The following is a 14,313-nucleotide window of genomic DNA, read 5'->3' as shown; positions in this document are numbered from 1 at the left end:
CTCTTCGTGAAGGCTTGCTGCATCCCCCCCTGAGATGACCTCTATATAATATGTCCCAGAGCATGCCACCGCCTACACAGTTGAAAAAATGCTTCTGCTTATTTTTTTTACATGATAAGTACCTACTTTCCATCATCCGAAATATCAATGTCATTTGAAAATGACCCATTTGTTGGTTGGCATGTAAACAAAGTTTAAATGTCACTTGTCAGTGTCATTTATGTTTTTTTCGAGACTCAGGCAATAGACAAAAATAAAAATTGAGCCTAATATGTAAAGTCACTTCCGGTTTTAAAATAATTAACTTTAAAGTTAAAAATAACATGCAAAAATTAATGTATATACAAAATAAAAAAATACGGGTCCACTAATTTTCTATAAACTTTCCGAATAGCTAATAAAAATATAGGGTAAAGAAAATGAAATGTTGTCCAATGTCGCTTTAGAATAAAATATTTCTCTCCAATGCACCGTTTTCGAGATATAAGCTAAAAACCAAAAAATCGTACCTTTATCCCCCCCGCTCATCACCTAGGAGTCAGGACATTTGGTATGTTAACAACCCCCCTGAACAAGTTTCTGAAGGAATCTCTTAGTTACCTGCTCACGCACTCTACACCTCATTCCTTGACTGGACTAATATCACAATGAGTGAATGAGACATTTAGCGTGCAATTAAATGTTATTATATTTCTGCATGTCGGGTACGACATTCTTCCGAAATTCTTATAAAAAAATACCGTATAGCATGTTTAACTACCTATGAATAGCAAACTTTTTTATCTTTACCTTTGTATCATCATTAGCTAGCTATAATGCGGCAAGTTACTTGGCGACCCTCCTTGCGGGGTGAAAGAAGTGGCGGGGGCGAGGTAGCACGACATGCCACACACGTAGAAAAGTGTGCCCGGATTAATCTCGCGATAGCTTGTAACTATTTCTGACGTAAGCGTAAGTAAAATTTTATTCTATGACTGTTCCCGTAAAAGTCATATTTAGCTTAAAATTATAGTTTGACAGCATTAAAATTTGGATGTTTATCTTCAGAATATCTACCAATTTGAATTTATTTATGTAAAAGTGTATTTTATAAATCAATTTCCATGTCACTTTCATGTTCACTCTCTGTTTGAACTTGTTCATCGTCGTCGTCATCCTCATATTCATCATCGTTTTCATTAACTTCAATTATAAATCTAAGACAAAAACCAATTTATGTTTAATTTACAATAAATTATAAATAAACAATAACATACCTGTCCAATACATAGTCAAATACTCTATCAGATTTATAATATTCGTCTTAATTTTTTTATGACATGTTCGTCACAATTTCTCCATTTTTTAGGCGAATAATTAGAGAAAAGCAACTCTAAGTCTTTTATCTCTTTATCTAAGTTAGAGTCAATCGACGTTCTTGCGAGCTCGCCTTTCACGTACCGCCACACAAGTTCAATAGGATTTAATTCCGGGCGGTATGGGGGTAGGCGAAGCACGATATGACCATTTTCTTTCAAAATTTCATCAATTTTGTAATTTTTCTCTGTGTTTTGCTCATTAATTACTTTCATTAAATCACATAAATTTTGATTGCTTTCCTAGTTACAAGAACTGACAACTGACGCACTGTCATATGGACTCTTCGTCTTTGTTGTTTACTTTTTCGTATCTGACTGCGCAGTACCAACCTTTAGCCGCGTAGCATGACTGATCCGGTACGCTGTTCTACAAGAAGCCCCTATATTGAGACATTATACGATTTTTTGTTTTTAACGTTATTTTGTTGACGAATTATAGATACCTAATAATAATATAATGATAATATTAAAAAGGCCTCAACACTCATCCTAAGACTAATGGTCTCAGGATCAATGATCTCATGTGGGTCGCACTCAAATTATGACAGACTATATAAGACATGTGGCCGCCTCGGCTGCGCGGCCGAGACTGCCGTAACAATGACATGCAGTGCACGCGTTGCCCTTCCCCGCTACCCTCCCGCTACCCGCTGTCGTCTTGGGTACCTCGTCCCCTCCGCGTCTTTCACCCCGCAAGGAGGGTCGCCAAGCAACTTGCCAATCTATAATAGTCCACATGGCTCTTTTCGTGAAAACCACAATATTCTCCTCAGCCTTCTTCAGTACCCTAATCAAATAACTACTTATATATTTTTAAATTTTTTTAGTTGATTTTTGAGTTAAATAGTTCATGATGGTACAGCAGTAAGGACGTCTATTACACGTAATATGCTTATACGTTTTATACACTAAAGTATCTAGGGGGTGTTGCAAAAAGGCAAGTTGCCTAGAGAGTCACCCCCTCTGGGGATCATTCTGAACAACATTTGCTCTATGACTTTTAGGGCCACTTGCAGAAACATATTAAATCTAGATTTAGTGTTAAATCTCGATTTAGTGTCAAAATTTATATGGACTGACGTTTCTTAAATCGAGATTTGACACTAAATCTAGATTTAATATGTTTCTGCAAGTGGCCCTTAGAATTGACGTTTTAGTATACCACTTTTGCAACACCATGTATAAAAATATTGTAAAAATAAATGACCCACGTGTTCTTGGCAGTGTAAATTATAATACCTATACGATTTAAAATACAGGTAAATAATACCGTTGTAATTTTTGTCCCCTTTTTAAAAGCTAGCTTGGCTTAGTTGTTTGTGGATTTCGGGTATGAACGTCAGATTCCAAGTACGTCAGATTCCATCGACGTCATTTTCCAACTAGGTCATTTTCCAACAAGGTCAGATTTTCAGTTGGTACAGGCAGTTCCATAATGAATGTTAAAGACATAAAAATAACCCACTATTTATATAAAAAACGAGAAATTTATTTAATATATTAAAATAGACGCATTTTTCCTGAAATAAAAATGACATATTATGTATCTAGCCTATCTGAAACCTAGTTAAACATTGTGAGATATGGCGTTTCGACTTTCTCCGTGTTCGGCATCATAAGGGTCACAGTGACAGTTAAATAAAGTCCATTTTTCTCTCCACCTTTAATTTGCAAGGTGCGGGTGCCTATATAAATAGAGTGAGTCGCCCGCGCGCCTCAGTTGTAATATCACCATGCAGAAATGACTAGGTTTCAGATAGGCTAGATACATAATTTATGTCATTTTTATTTCAGGAAAAATGCGTCTATTATGTAGTCTGAGCCTATCTGAAACCTAGTTAAACATTGTGAGATGTGTTTATTATCGCATGGTGGAGAGAAAACCAACTGTGACCCATAAGCTACTGATGAGTATATCAGTAGATAAATATTTCAATCTATAAATTTATAATGCATAGATTTCTAGGTAATAGATATACTAAAAAGAAAGGTATAAGTATACATAAGACTTAAGTACTTCCTTATTATTCCAGACTTGTCAGAAAGTTATGGAAGGTATGTACCTATACATATAGGTAGGTATTTATACATATGGATACACACAGTGCCTCTTTGAAAGCAATACTTATAAGTAATTATTGATCAAAATCTTGTTATTGTCAAGGCAATATTTTTAACATACACTAGCCGAATGGATGGAACCAGTGAAATACTTTGCAACAATATTTAAAAGCTGTAAAATGTAGAATATCGATCCAGGCCGCTGGGGCTCAGGTCAGCACATGCTGACTAGGGTATGTAATTCTGGACTGACCTCAGAAATGCAGCAGCCGACCCTGGAGCCTCGAGGACCTGCTCAGTCAGCCCTGTACGACGACACGGCCTGCAACACCTGGCGCGGCATCTAGTCCTTGGAACGAGGAGTGGTGCTTGAAGGGAAGATAATTTTACTAAATATCTCAGCCTCATCAGCTACTGGAAAAGATTAGATGAAGGCTGTGACACTGGCGGATAACTAAGTATTCAGTTTTTCAAAAATGATGCAGGTCACTATATTCATATTCTAGATTGACAAGTAACACACAGTCTAATTTTGTATTCTAACTAACTCGGCGGTTAACGAGTTCCCGTCCTACTAGGAAGGAAAGTTATTTTATAAGCCTTTGCACCGATTTTGTGGGCTACTATCATTCTGTATCATGTGTGAATATTATGAGCTCCGGCAGCATTCCTTGGTAGATGACATCAATTAATAAAGATAGTCAAGATTGCGGGAGCGATCGGAAGGTTTTTAAAAACTAATTAATTAAAACGAGACACGTCTTAGCAGAAGCGCATGCTAAATCGATCTAATGTATTCAACGACCAAAATGACTTACGAGCTAAACAAGATAACAATTTGCTTACTCTAACTTACTGCTAACAGACCACCTGGAAAGTGCAAGGCATGCAAGCCTAGGCACGTACTTGGATTACTCTAAGGGGTTGAGGGTTCATAACTCCTCCATCCCCAAGATCGAAATTACTGGAAGATTCTTGATTCCGGGAATTTCGAAGCTTCGACATTATCCATACTCTATAACTATACATAGAAAAACCAATGGCACATATGATTAACAAGAAATACAGAATAAGGGTTGCTAAGCTAACACTTTTCACTTGCACTGTGGGCATTGAGATATTTTCACTGTTTTCACTAATTTCACTTTGTAGAGTGTTATACATCTGTCGTAGGTTGTCTAAATTGACACCCTTCACGTTCATGGTGCGGGATGTAGTCACGTTGTCTTGTGGAAGCTCTGGTAGATCTATTATTGGTAACGCCTTGTACTGTAGACTAGTAAAATAGTGTTGTCTATGGTGTAGGTAGAAATTCTCCAGCTGGTAATCACATAATATGTTAGATATAGTTAGTATATAGGTGCCTTGTATCTGTTGGTGTGTTATATCATTCTGACATTGAGTGGAAAACATGGATTTTTCTCGTGCATATAAAATCCAGCTGGTAGAGTCAATCCGTTGAGCTTTGATTGTCTCTATATCTATAGCGTATGGGGTGCAGGCATTATAATTTATACTAAATTTCATCAGCTGTTCTACACAGGTAGGTGGTGAGTACAAGACAGTGCTATCCTCGGTACACAGGAACTGGTCGTCGGAGGCGAGCTGCTCGCAGGGGTGTTGGACCGGCAGGTATTCCGAACCTTTCACCAATAGGTAGGGGTGTTTGGGAATAATTACTTGGGTTATATTGCGACTGCTATTATATATAGGTAGTGAATATATTTGATAGTAGCTATAGGTATTATTATCTATTAAGGGTACCTCCATTATGAACGTTATCTGACTCTCTTTTACATAGCTTTTAACAATTATTGTCTTTTCCAGATTAAGCAAATTTTCAAGAGTTGCTGGGTACATTAAATTAGCATTTTTAGAAATAGATTGTAACAAAGATAATAATTCTGTAGAGTTCACAATACTTTGGTGTAATACTGACAATTTGCTGAAGGCCAACGCAGTTTCAATTTCTTGTATAGTAGTATGAATGGTTCGAAAATTATTTAAGAACATATTAAACATACTTAAAATGTATACTGAGTATATATAACTGGTTTCCTTATTTGCTATAGTTTTTACAAGTTTTTCCATCTTTTTGAAACGTGCGTCTAATGTTAAAGTATTTTCATGTAGGGTTTCAGTACTATTTATGAAACTGTCCATCATTTTGGAGATAACCATAATTTTCTTATCTGTAATAATCTGATTGCCCTTTAACTGAGATATTAGTGACTCGTAACGAATAGCGTCTTGATTATCCAGGTTTCCTGTAATAACTTTAATCAGTGATCCTAAGGGGTTGATAATGCCTCGTTTGAATCTACGCGTGGGCGTTAGCTCTCCGGATTTACTTATAGCCTTTTCTTTAAGGAAATCTACCTGTTTGCGTAAATCGAAAAACTCATATGCATTTGGTTTGTTTATATCTACTAATTTAGAAAACTCATTATACTTATCTATGTTAAAAACTAAATCTTTGTATAAGTCGCTTAAATCTAACACTTTAATAATAATCCACTTATCTTCCTGCTTATAAGCATGGCCTCGTTTAACGGGTAGTACGCCTGGGTTTTTCTCAATTTTGAGCAGATGATGGGCCTGGCTCAACGTGATCAGGGTCAGGGTGACCAGACACCACCTGTGGGCGACGTTTCACATTTTTAATGGGGACTTTGGTATCTCTATGTCCTATCCTTACGGGAATAATATTTCTTTGTACCTGACCTACAACTTCCGCTTTATTATATCTGGGCTTATCTTTACTCTTCCTAATATTGATATCTTTAACATAGATATCTTCACCTGTCGCGAATTCATGTCCGGTCTCACCTCCTTTCTTTTCCTTTACTTTTTCTTTTCCTAACAGAGTCATTTGAGCTATGTGTTTATACAGAAATTTGGTACGCTTCGCATGGTCTTTTAATAGTTGTTGCATGTAGTTTTTCTCAAAGTTTCCCTCAAAGATTTTACTGGAGTCTGTATGTCCGAAAACTACTTCAAACGGTGTCAGTTCTGTGGTGGAGTGTATGGTGTTGTTGTATGCAAGTATGGCGTACGTCATGACAGATGCTGCGTCGGTACATTTTTGATCATATTTAGCTAGGCGATAAATTTCGATAATAGTTGAGTGGAATCTTTCTACTATGCTAGTGGAGTTTGGATTATTGGGGGTTGTTATGTGTAAATCTATTTTATACATCGTCATTAGTTCCTTCATGAGCTCGTTATTAAACTCTTTTCCGGGGTCACAGGTAATTTTCTTAGGTATTCCGTAGTATGAGAAATATTTAATCAGGGCCCGAATAACTTCAGGAGTTGATCGGTTTGTGACTTCTATTGCCTGTGCGAGTTTACTAAAGGCGTCTACGAGGGTAAGATAATATATCCCATCAATTGTAAACAAATCTATGAACACCTCTTGAAAAGGAGCATCCTGTGTTTGTGTAAGTTGTAGAACGGGCTTTATGGGCTTCCTGTCATACTTCATTCTCTGGCATGCATCACATCCATTCAATATTGCAGCAACAGTATCTCTCATATTTAACCAGTAATAATGTCTGCGTATCCTAACTAACGTCTCTTTTATTCCGCGATGACAGGTCTTACCTTCGTGCATTTTCAACACAATGGCCTTTTGTTCTTTCTCATCCTCTATGTATACAACCCTTTCGGTACACTCTAAAAACTCAACGGAACCCTTTTTAAATAAATATATTATTACTTTCGTAAATAACTTCCGGTGTCTTAAGTCCTCAAAATATATAAAATATTTTGTCTTTAGGTTAATATATTCCTTTAAAAAGCGCTTCACTAAATCCTCATTATCTGGTGGCAAAAATACCTCTATTACTTTTTGGTTGTCTCTAGTTGTATGTGTGACTTGTATGTCGTTCTTAAACCAAACGAATACAAGTATTTGATTGGGCTTCGTATCTATAGCCTCTTGTAATATAGGAATACCAAATGATTCTAAGTCTTCAGCAGAGTGAATAGTTTGTGAATGACTCGACAATGAGCGGACCGGATAGTTATCAGGTTCTTCAGAGCCTGTTATCGTTGCAGAGGAATCGGAAATAGTGATAGTCGAAGAATCATGTCGTTGGGGTTTATTAGAACAGTCTTCTATGTTTTTAGTCAAGTCGTTTATGTGGTCTTGAAGCCGTTTCTCTTTGTCGTCAATGTTTACTTGCATAGACATTGCGTCGTCATCGGACGTCAAAGCATTCACTTTGATTCGAGATAAGGCGTCGGCGTTGGTGTTCTGTTTGCCATTTTTGTAAATTACTTCGAAGTCATATTCTAATAGACGTAACCGCCATCGGGTAAGTTTACTATTTGGCTCTTTAATGGAATATAGCCACGACAATGGGCGATGGTCAGTGTAAATCAGAAATTTGTGGCCGTATAAGTATGGCCTGAAGTGTTTTACAGCCCATATTATAGCTAGGAGCTCTCTCTCGATAGTACTAAAGCGAGACTCAGTGTCGCTGAGTGCTCTACTTGCGTAGGCGATTGGTTGGTCGCTGCCAACAGTGCCGTGCGATAAGACCGCGCCTAATGCCACAGAGGATGCGTCAGTAGTTAGAATATACGGTCTAGATGGATCTGGATATCGTAGTAGGGGTGCGTTAGTCAAAAGTTCCTTGCATTTCTGAAATGAGTCGATGTATTTTTGGTCAATTATAATTCGGTTTTTCTTTTTAAGGCAAGATGTTAAAGGGTAAGTTATTTTAGCGAAGTCCTTAATGAATCTTCGATAATATCCAATCAAACCCAAGAAACTTTTAATCTCTGTCGTTGTTTTAGGTAAGGGAAAGTTCAATACAGCTTTAACCTTATCGTCATTGGGCTTAAGGCCGTCTTTTGTAATGGTGTGCCCAAGGTACAAAACCTCTTTTCTAAGAAACTCAGACTTATCAAGCTGTACTTTCAAGTTGGTGGCTCTAAGTCGTTCAAAGACTGCCCTTAATTTTTGTATGTGTTCTGCTAGGCTTGCAGAATAGATAATAATATCATCTAGGTATACCAGGCAGTGTATTCCTTGTAAACCTCGAAGGACATTATCGATAGCACGTTGAAATGTTGCTGGGGCTGTCTTTAAGCCGAACGGCATTCTCAAAAATTCATAATGGCCGTTCTGGGTGCTAAATGCCGTCTTTTGTCTATCGCTTTCATTGATTTCGATTTGATGGTAGCCACTGGCTAAATCTAAAGTAGAAAAGTAAGATGATTTACCCAATTTGTCAAATAAGTCGGTTATGTTAGGGAGAGGATATTTGTCGTCTATAGTGATGTCATTTAAGCGCCTGTAATCTATAACCATCCTATATTTAGCTTCACCGGATGCATCCATCTTTTTAGGGACGAGGTGCACTGGTGCACTCCAAGGGGAAAATGATTCCTGAATGACGTTATTTTTCAAAAGATTTTCCACCTGTTTTTTTATTTCTTCTGCTTGTATAGGGGCCTGTCTGTAGGGTTTTACGTATATAGGGTCCTCGTTCTTTGTTCTTATAAAGTGTTTTACTTGATTCGTAAATGAGAGAGGAAGTAAGTCGCTATAAAATATGTCCTTATATTCCATACATAAGTTATGTATCTGCTGACGTTCTTCCGCATTCATATGATCAAGTCGTAATTTGGCTAAGTTTTGTGTCAATATCTCATCTATTTCAATATTTCTTTCATCCATCATACTATTAACCTGACATTCCGTACTACTTTCATACTGTTCTGTTTTAAACGGGTGTGTTATAGTTAATGTCATCTGTTCATCACGAGTATTTTGAATAACCGTGGTAGCATATCCATTTATACACCTAACTAGCGCGCTAGGCATCCTTACTCCTTCACAAAATTCCGTATAATTTAAAATAGCTTCGCCTGAATATAAATCAGTCGGCAATTTCACTCGTTGTTCAGAGCGGGGGGCCAGTTCTATGACGTGGTCCTCGCGATTGTGTATAATAGGTATAGATGTCGTGTTCGTTCGTAACACGTGATGTTTATAATCAACAATGGCTTGTAACTGCTCTAACAAGTCAGAGCCGATAAGTCCATCGTACCGCGCATCTACATTGTAGATATAGAATTTGTGCTGACCCGAATTATTTAAGCTGGGAAATAGCGGAATATTTATGACTTCGTTATGTTTACTTGATGAGTGTGTACTAATCACTTCGAATGGTTCGTGAACTATTTGGTCATGAAAATACTGATATGCTAAACGTGGGCTTATAAAAGATTTCATACTTCCTGAATCTATCATGAATTTACCGTTGATTTCGGGAAGATAAATATGCGGTAATTTTAAGTTCGGGTCACAATTTAATTCTAATTTTTCCGGGGGATGTTTGAGGCTGTTATGTGAAAATTTTCTATTTGTTCAGGGGTTGCATTTTCCTGTGTCAGTTCCTCGGATGATTCCTGTAATTGACAGTCAGAAAAGTTACCTTCGATATCTGGATGATGTACTTGTTCTGCAGGTACATCGTCTAGGTAGACGTACTGCTCCGGGTTGTAATAATTTGGTTGGTATTGGTCCTCTTCGTAGAGGCACAGTTCATTTAATTTAAAACCCTGGTTAGGTCTCTGAGGTGCGGTTCTCATCGACACATCGTTTGAATAAACATGCTGTGGTGCGGCCGCGGGCTTGTTCCAAATCGGAACTGTGGGTTTGTACCCAATTTGTTGAGGATTATTATTTCCGAATTTTTGTGCAGTTGTCATACCAAACTGTGGTCTATAGCCGAACTGCGGGGGTTTGTATCCGAACTGCGGGGGTTTGTATCCGAATTGCGGAGGCTTGTAGCCAAATTGTGGCTGTGGTGGCCTATACCCAATTTGTGGATTGCTGTTCCCTAACTGCGGCCTGTAGCCATAGGGTTGATTATTGAATGATTGGACTGCCATACTATTATTAAATCGAGGGGTGTAACCGGTGGGTAATATCGGTCTAAGGCCGGTTGGCTGGAGTTGGCCATAACTGATAAGCTTTGCGTCGAGTTTTTGTGTGGGCGTTGTTACTAGTGTGTTCTGAGACTTTACCATAGAGCTAGGAAGAGTCATTTTATTACGCATAACATACTGATCGTGGAAATTGACCTCCTCCAATACAATTTCCAATGCTTTTTCCAAAGTAGCGGGGGCTTTAAGGCGAACAATGCGCACCATATTTTCGGGGAGATTATACAAAAATACGTTGAGTGACGTATTGGTGTAAATAGCAATTTTACTATTTTTTATGTTCGCGTCTTCGATTCTATTTACCTTTGAAATTAAAATAGAACGCACTGACTGGATCCTGTTGCAAAAATCAAGATAGCTTTCGTTAGGATTAATTTTGAGAGTTTCTAATTCTATGGCAATACACTCTTCGTTTCGCGGGTCTCCAAAATGTTGCACGAGTAATTCCTTAAAATTATCCCAGTGCATAATATCCTGCCTCTCACTTACAAGGGCAGCAGCATCACCTGCTAGTCTGCTGGTTATAGCATGCATGATATATGTGTCTTGGGCCTCATTACCTCTAAATCTTTCTATAATATATTCGCTTTTAGCCAAAAACAAATTTAATATGCGTTTATCCCCATTAAAGATGGGTATGATCTTTAGTACTTCGCCCGGAATGAGCGTTATACTCTCCATGCCTACCTGATCAGGCATTTTGAATATTTTATTACACAATTCACTTACTCTAAGTTTAAATTTTAATCTTATTTATAACACAAGTATTTATAGGTATATATATATTACAAATTTTAGTAAGTACTAATATTTCTAACTATAGATAACGTTATAATGAGAGAGTTCTTATCTCAAGATAACCCAAGAAATTTTACTTGTAGAGGGAATTTGGACAGGAGGTGAAAAGTTGTACTCACCAGCCGGTCGGTATAATCCTTCCGCCTTGACACATTTGTTTGGTTCGCAGTAGGACACTGTTAACACTATCCGCGGCGCGTTTCCCGGAACGCGCGGAAAACCGGTAAGAGTTCTATAACCGAATTTTCACGGGATAATTCAGTTATCCTACCGAATCGGCTGCGCCAGTCAAGATTGCGGGAGCGATCGGAAGGTTTTTAAAAACTAATTAATTAAAACGAGACACGTCTTAGCAGAAGCGCATGCTAAATCGATCTAATGTATTCAACGACCAAAATGACTTACGAGCTAAACAAGATAACAATTTGCTTACTCTAACTTACTGCTAACAGACCACCTGGAAAGTGCAAGGCATGCAAGCCTAGGCACGTACTTGGATTACTCTAAGGGGTTGAGGGTTCATAACTAGATTGATTAACACAACAATAACAATTGTAATAGTTGATAAATGAAACCCGGCTAACATGTCTTAGCTGGGTAAGTAAATGATCAGTCATGCCACCAGGATAAGTAAAATGTTCAGTACTTCATATGAAAAACATTAACAAGGTCACCTTTAGGTATGTTCGTCAACACTAAGGGCAGGTCTCGGCCAAAACCTTAAGGCTTCGCCTTGTTGCAACTTCAAAGGTACGTAGGTAGGTACCTACTTACATTGTTGTAGGTTCGATTTTGAAACCATTAAGTCAACCTAGATAAAACAAAATAAAATAGCTCGATTAAATAAAGATGGTACGTAAAGATGTTAGTTGTACCTGATCAGACCTGATGCAACGACAGCCAACATAGACTCTCTAATCTGTGGAAGCAACAATCATGGTGGCGGGAACATGGACAGTTGGACGAGCCCCCCTCGAGCCTGACTTATCAATCAGTACTGACAGTTCGCCAACAGCAGATAGCTTGCGGCTATCTATAGGTAAACTTAGGTAGTTAGCTATACCCAAGAAAAAGTCCTTGGACATCGATATGACAGTGGAACGGCGAATAACTGTGACACTCTTTAAAACAAAAAGGCTTGTTGTTGTCCAGCTAAGGAAGGTTACCTACTTCAGCGACCTGGTATTGCATTCTGAAAGAACTGCGAAGAGTTAATATTATGACTAATAATTATTACTTATTTAGAAAGTTTTCAGCAAACTCTAATAAATCAAGCAGCTACCATGTCACCGCTGCCCGGTTATAACTCTGTACTAGCTTAGTAGATATATATACCAGTTTTAGCCTTCAGCTAGAGGCCAGATAGCTCCTAAATGAGATGCGAGTACGAGCATGACACAAGTAATTTTTTACTTGGTAACTAGTTACGTAACTAACTGAAAGATCCATAAAACAGTTGAGGATTACTCAAAATGGAATTGTGAAAACGGCACGTCTGCATCTTAACCAGTCAGTCTAAGTAGTTTCAGCAGATACAGTGTTGAAAAATAGTAATGAAACGTTTGCGCCAGAATCGAATTAAAAATACATTTTCATTAGAGAAGCCGTTTAGGCATGAATAGGTACTTTCACCCTTTGGATTGTGCTCCAAATGATGACCTTCGAAATTCATAGAAATTTAATGACGACTGCCATTGTTTATTATCTAGCCCCGTACATTGAGTAGGGCTGCGGCTACAAGTGATGTGATACACAGTACACAGTAGGTATATGCATGTTCCCAGAATAGTGGAAGTTATAATTTTACCAAAAGGTAGTCGTCTCGTGCAAGAGCACCGTTACTCGATTTATTCGATACACAACTAGTAGACAGCTGCTGCGTAGGAGGTTCACGCATTTTTCAACAAAGAGCTCGGATACACACTCACAATCCACTGGGACATAAGGAAGACAGCTAATATGGTGCCACTCAGAAACCGCGATGACACTCCGATCATGATCACCCGACAGTAGGATCATAATAAATTCGGTAACTTGTGAAGCGGTATGGTATAGCAACAGCGACTTTCACGAAATCAGGAATTAGCTCAGTGCTTTTAGGTTGAACACTCGCCGGTGGGATTCACTTTGCTCACGGCCGAGAAAAGAAAAGACTCAAAGCTGGAATCTGCCGATGTGTAATGACACTTAAGATAGTGTCTGGGGGGTCACTTTATATGACGAAAAACGAACTTTCAGTGCACTGCGGCGCGAGCCGCTCTATCTGTTTGTATGTATTAAACGTGCCGATTGCACGACAGCTCTCGTTCGTTCGTTTCTCATCAGTATAGAGTAACGCTCCTGTACTTACCGTGCGTCACCATTCCCATGAGCAGTCCAATGATCTTAAGGCAGTTTAGAACAAAAGCTGCGTTAGACAGTTTCTTCAGCAGAGACATCGAAATAAAAAATTGATTGCACAACTATCCCCAGGAGCAGTCTACAGGTCACTTTGGGCAGTTCAGAAGAAAGCTGCTTTAATATAATACCCTACCTCAGCGGAGGCATCAAATTGAAGTACTATAACACTTTTAGAAGCGGTGCACGTTACCCGATTTGTCGTCATCCATGCCGATGCGGCTACGACGACTGCAGATGGTTACTCAGGCTTCCTTGGTGTGCCCTTGTATGGCTAACATGACCAACCTTGGCAGTAATCGTTCGTCTGCATATGCCAAAATCACTGATGAATAGCGCACGTTACTCGATACCTTCTAAATAAGTCACTCATAATGATGGCTGATGATGATGATGACCGTGCTAGCAATAGTGCAGGCGGTTCCGCTGAGCATAAAATCTCTTCCCAGACAGGGGGCGTTTGGATCTGGCAACCAGAACAGGAGTGCCAGGTGTGCGCAGCGATGCAGGTGGGACAACACAGCCGCCAGGGCAGGAGTGCATGGCTGGGTCTATGCAGCGATGCAGGTAGCACAAACCGGTGGCCAGGGCCAGGACCGGGTGTACGCTGCGATGCAGGTGGCACAAAACGGTGGCCAGGGCCAGGACCGGGTGTACAGCCGCCAGGGCAGGAGTGCATGGCTGGGTCTATGCAGCGATGCAGGTACCACAAACCGGTGGCCAGGGCCAGGAC

The 14,313-nt window shown here is 39.0% G+C and overlaps 1 protein-coding gene across 1 annotated transcript; it reads right to left on the bottom strand.

The window, feature by feature from the left end:
* Positions 1-5,820: 5,820 nt before the first annotated feature.
* Positions 5,821-11,508, bottom strand: LOC125489823. Its single transcript, XM_048627066.1, has 2 exons — positions 9,872-11,508; positions 5,821-6,057 (listed from the first exon to the last, which is right to left on the bottom strand). Exons 1-2 carry the CDS (start codon positions 11,082-11,084, stop codon positions 6,038-6,040), a joined length of 1,233 nt encoding a protein of 410 aa, XP_048483023.1. The 5' UTR covers positions 11,085-11,508; the 3' UTR covers positions 5,821-6,037.
* Between the last annotated feature and the right edge of the window lie 2,805 nt (positions 11,509-14,313).

Source organism: Plutella xylostella, chromosome 17, assembly GCF_932276165.1.
Source record: "Plutella xylostella chromosome 17, ilPluXylo3.1, whole genome shotgun sequence".
Lineage (NCBI taxonomy): Eukaryota > Metazoa > Arthropoda > Insecta > Lepidoptera > Plutellidae > Plutella > Plutella xylostella.
Note: the sequence above shows the minus strand (reverse complement) of the source record. Positions and strands in the feature narration are given on the sequence as shown.

Coding starts and splice junctions, on each gene's coding strand:
- LOC125489823 (XM_048627066.1), bottom strand. CDS start 11,084: ATGCCTGATCAGGTAGGCATGGAGAGTATAACGCTCATTCCGGGCGAA. Junction 6,058..9,871: donor ACATCATCCAGATATCGAAG/GTAACTTTTCTG, acceptor CGTCGCCCACAG/GTGGTGTCTGGTCACCCTGA.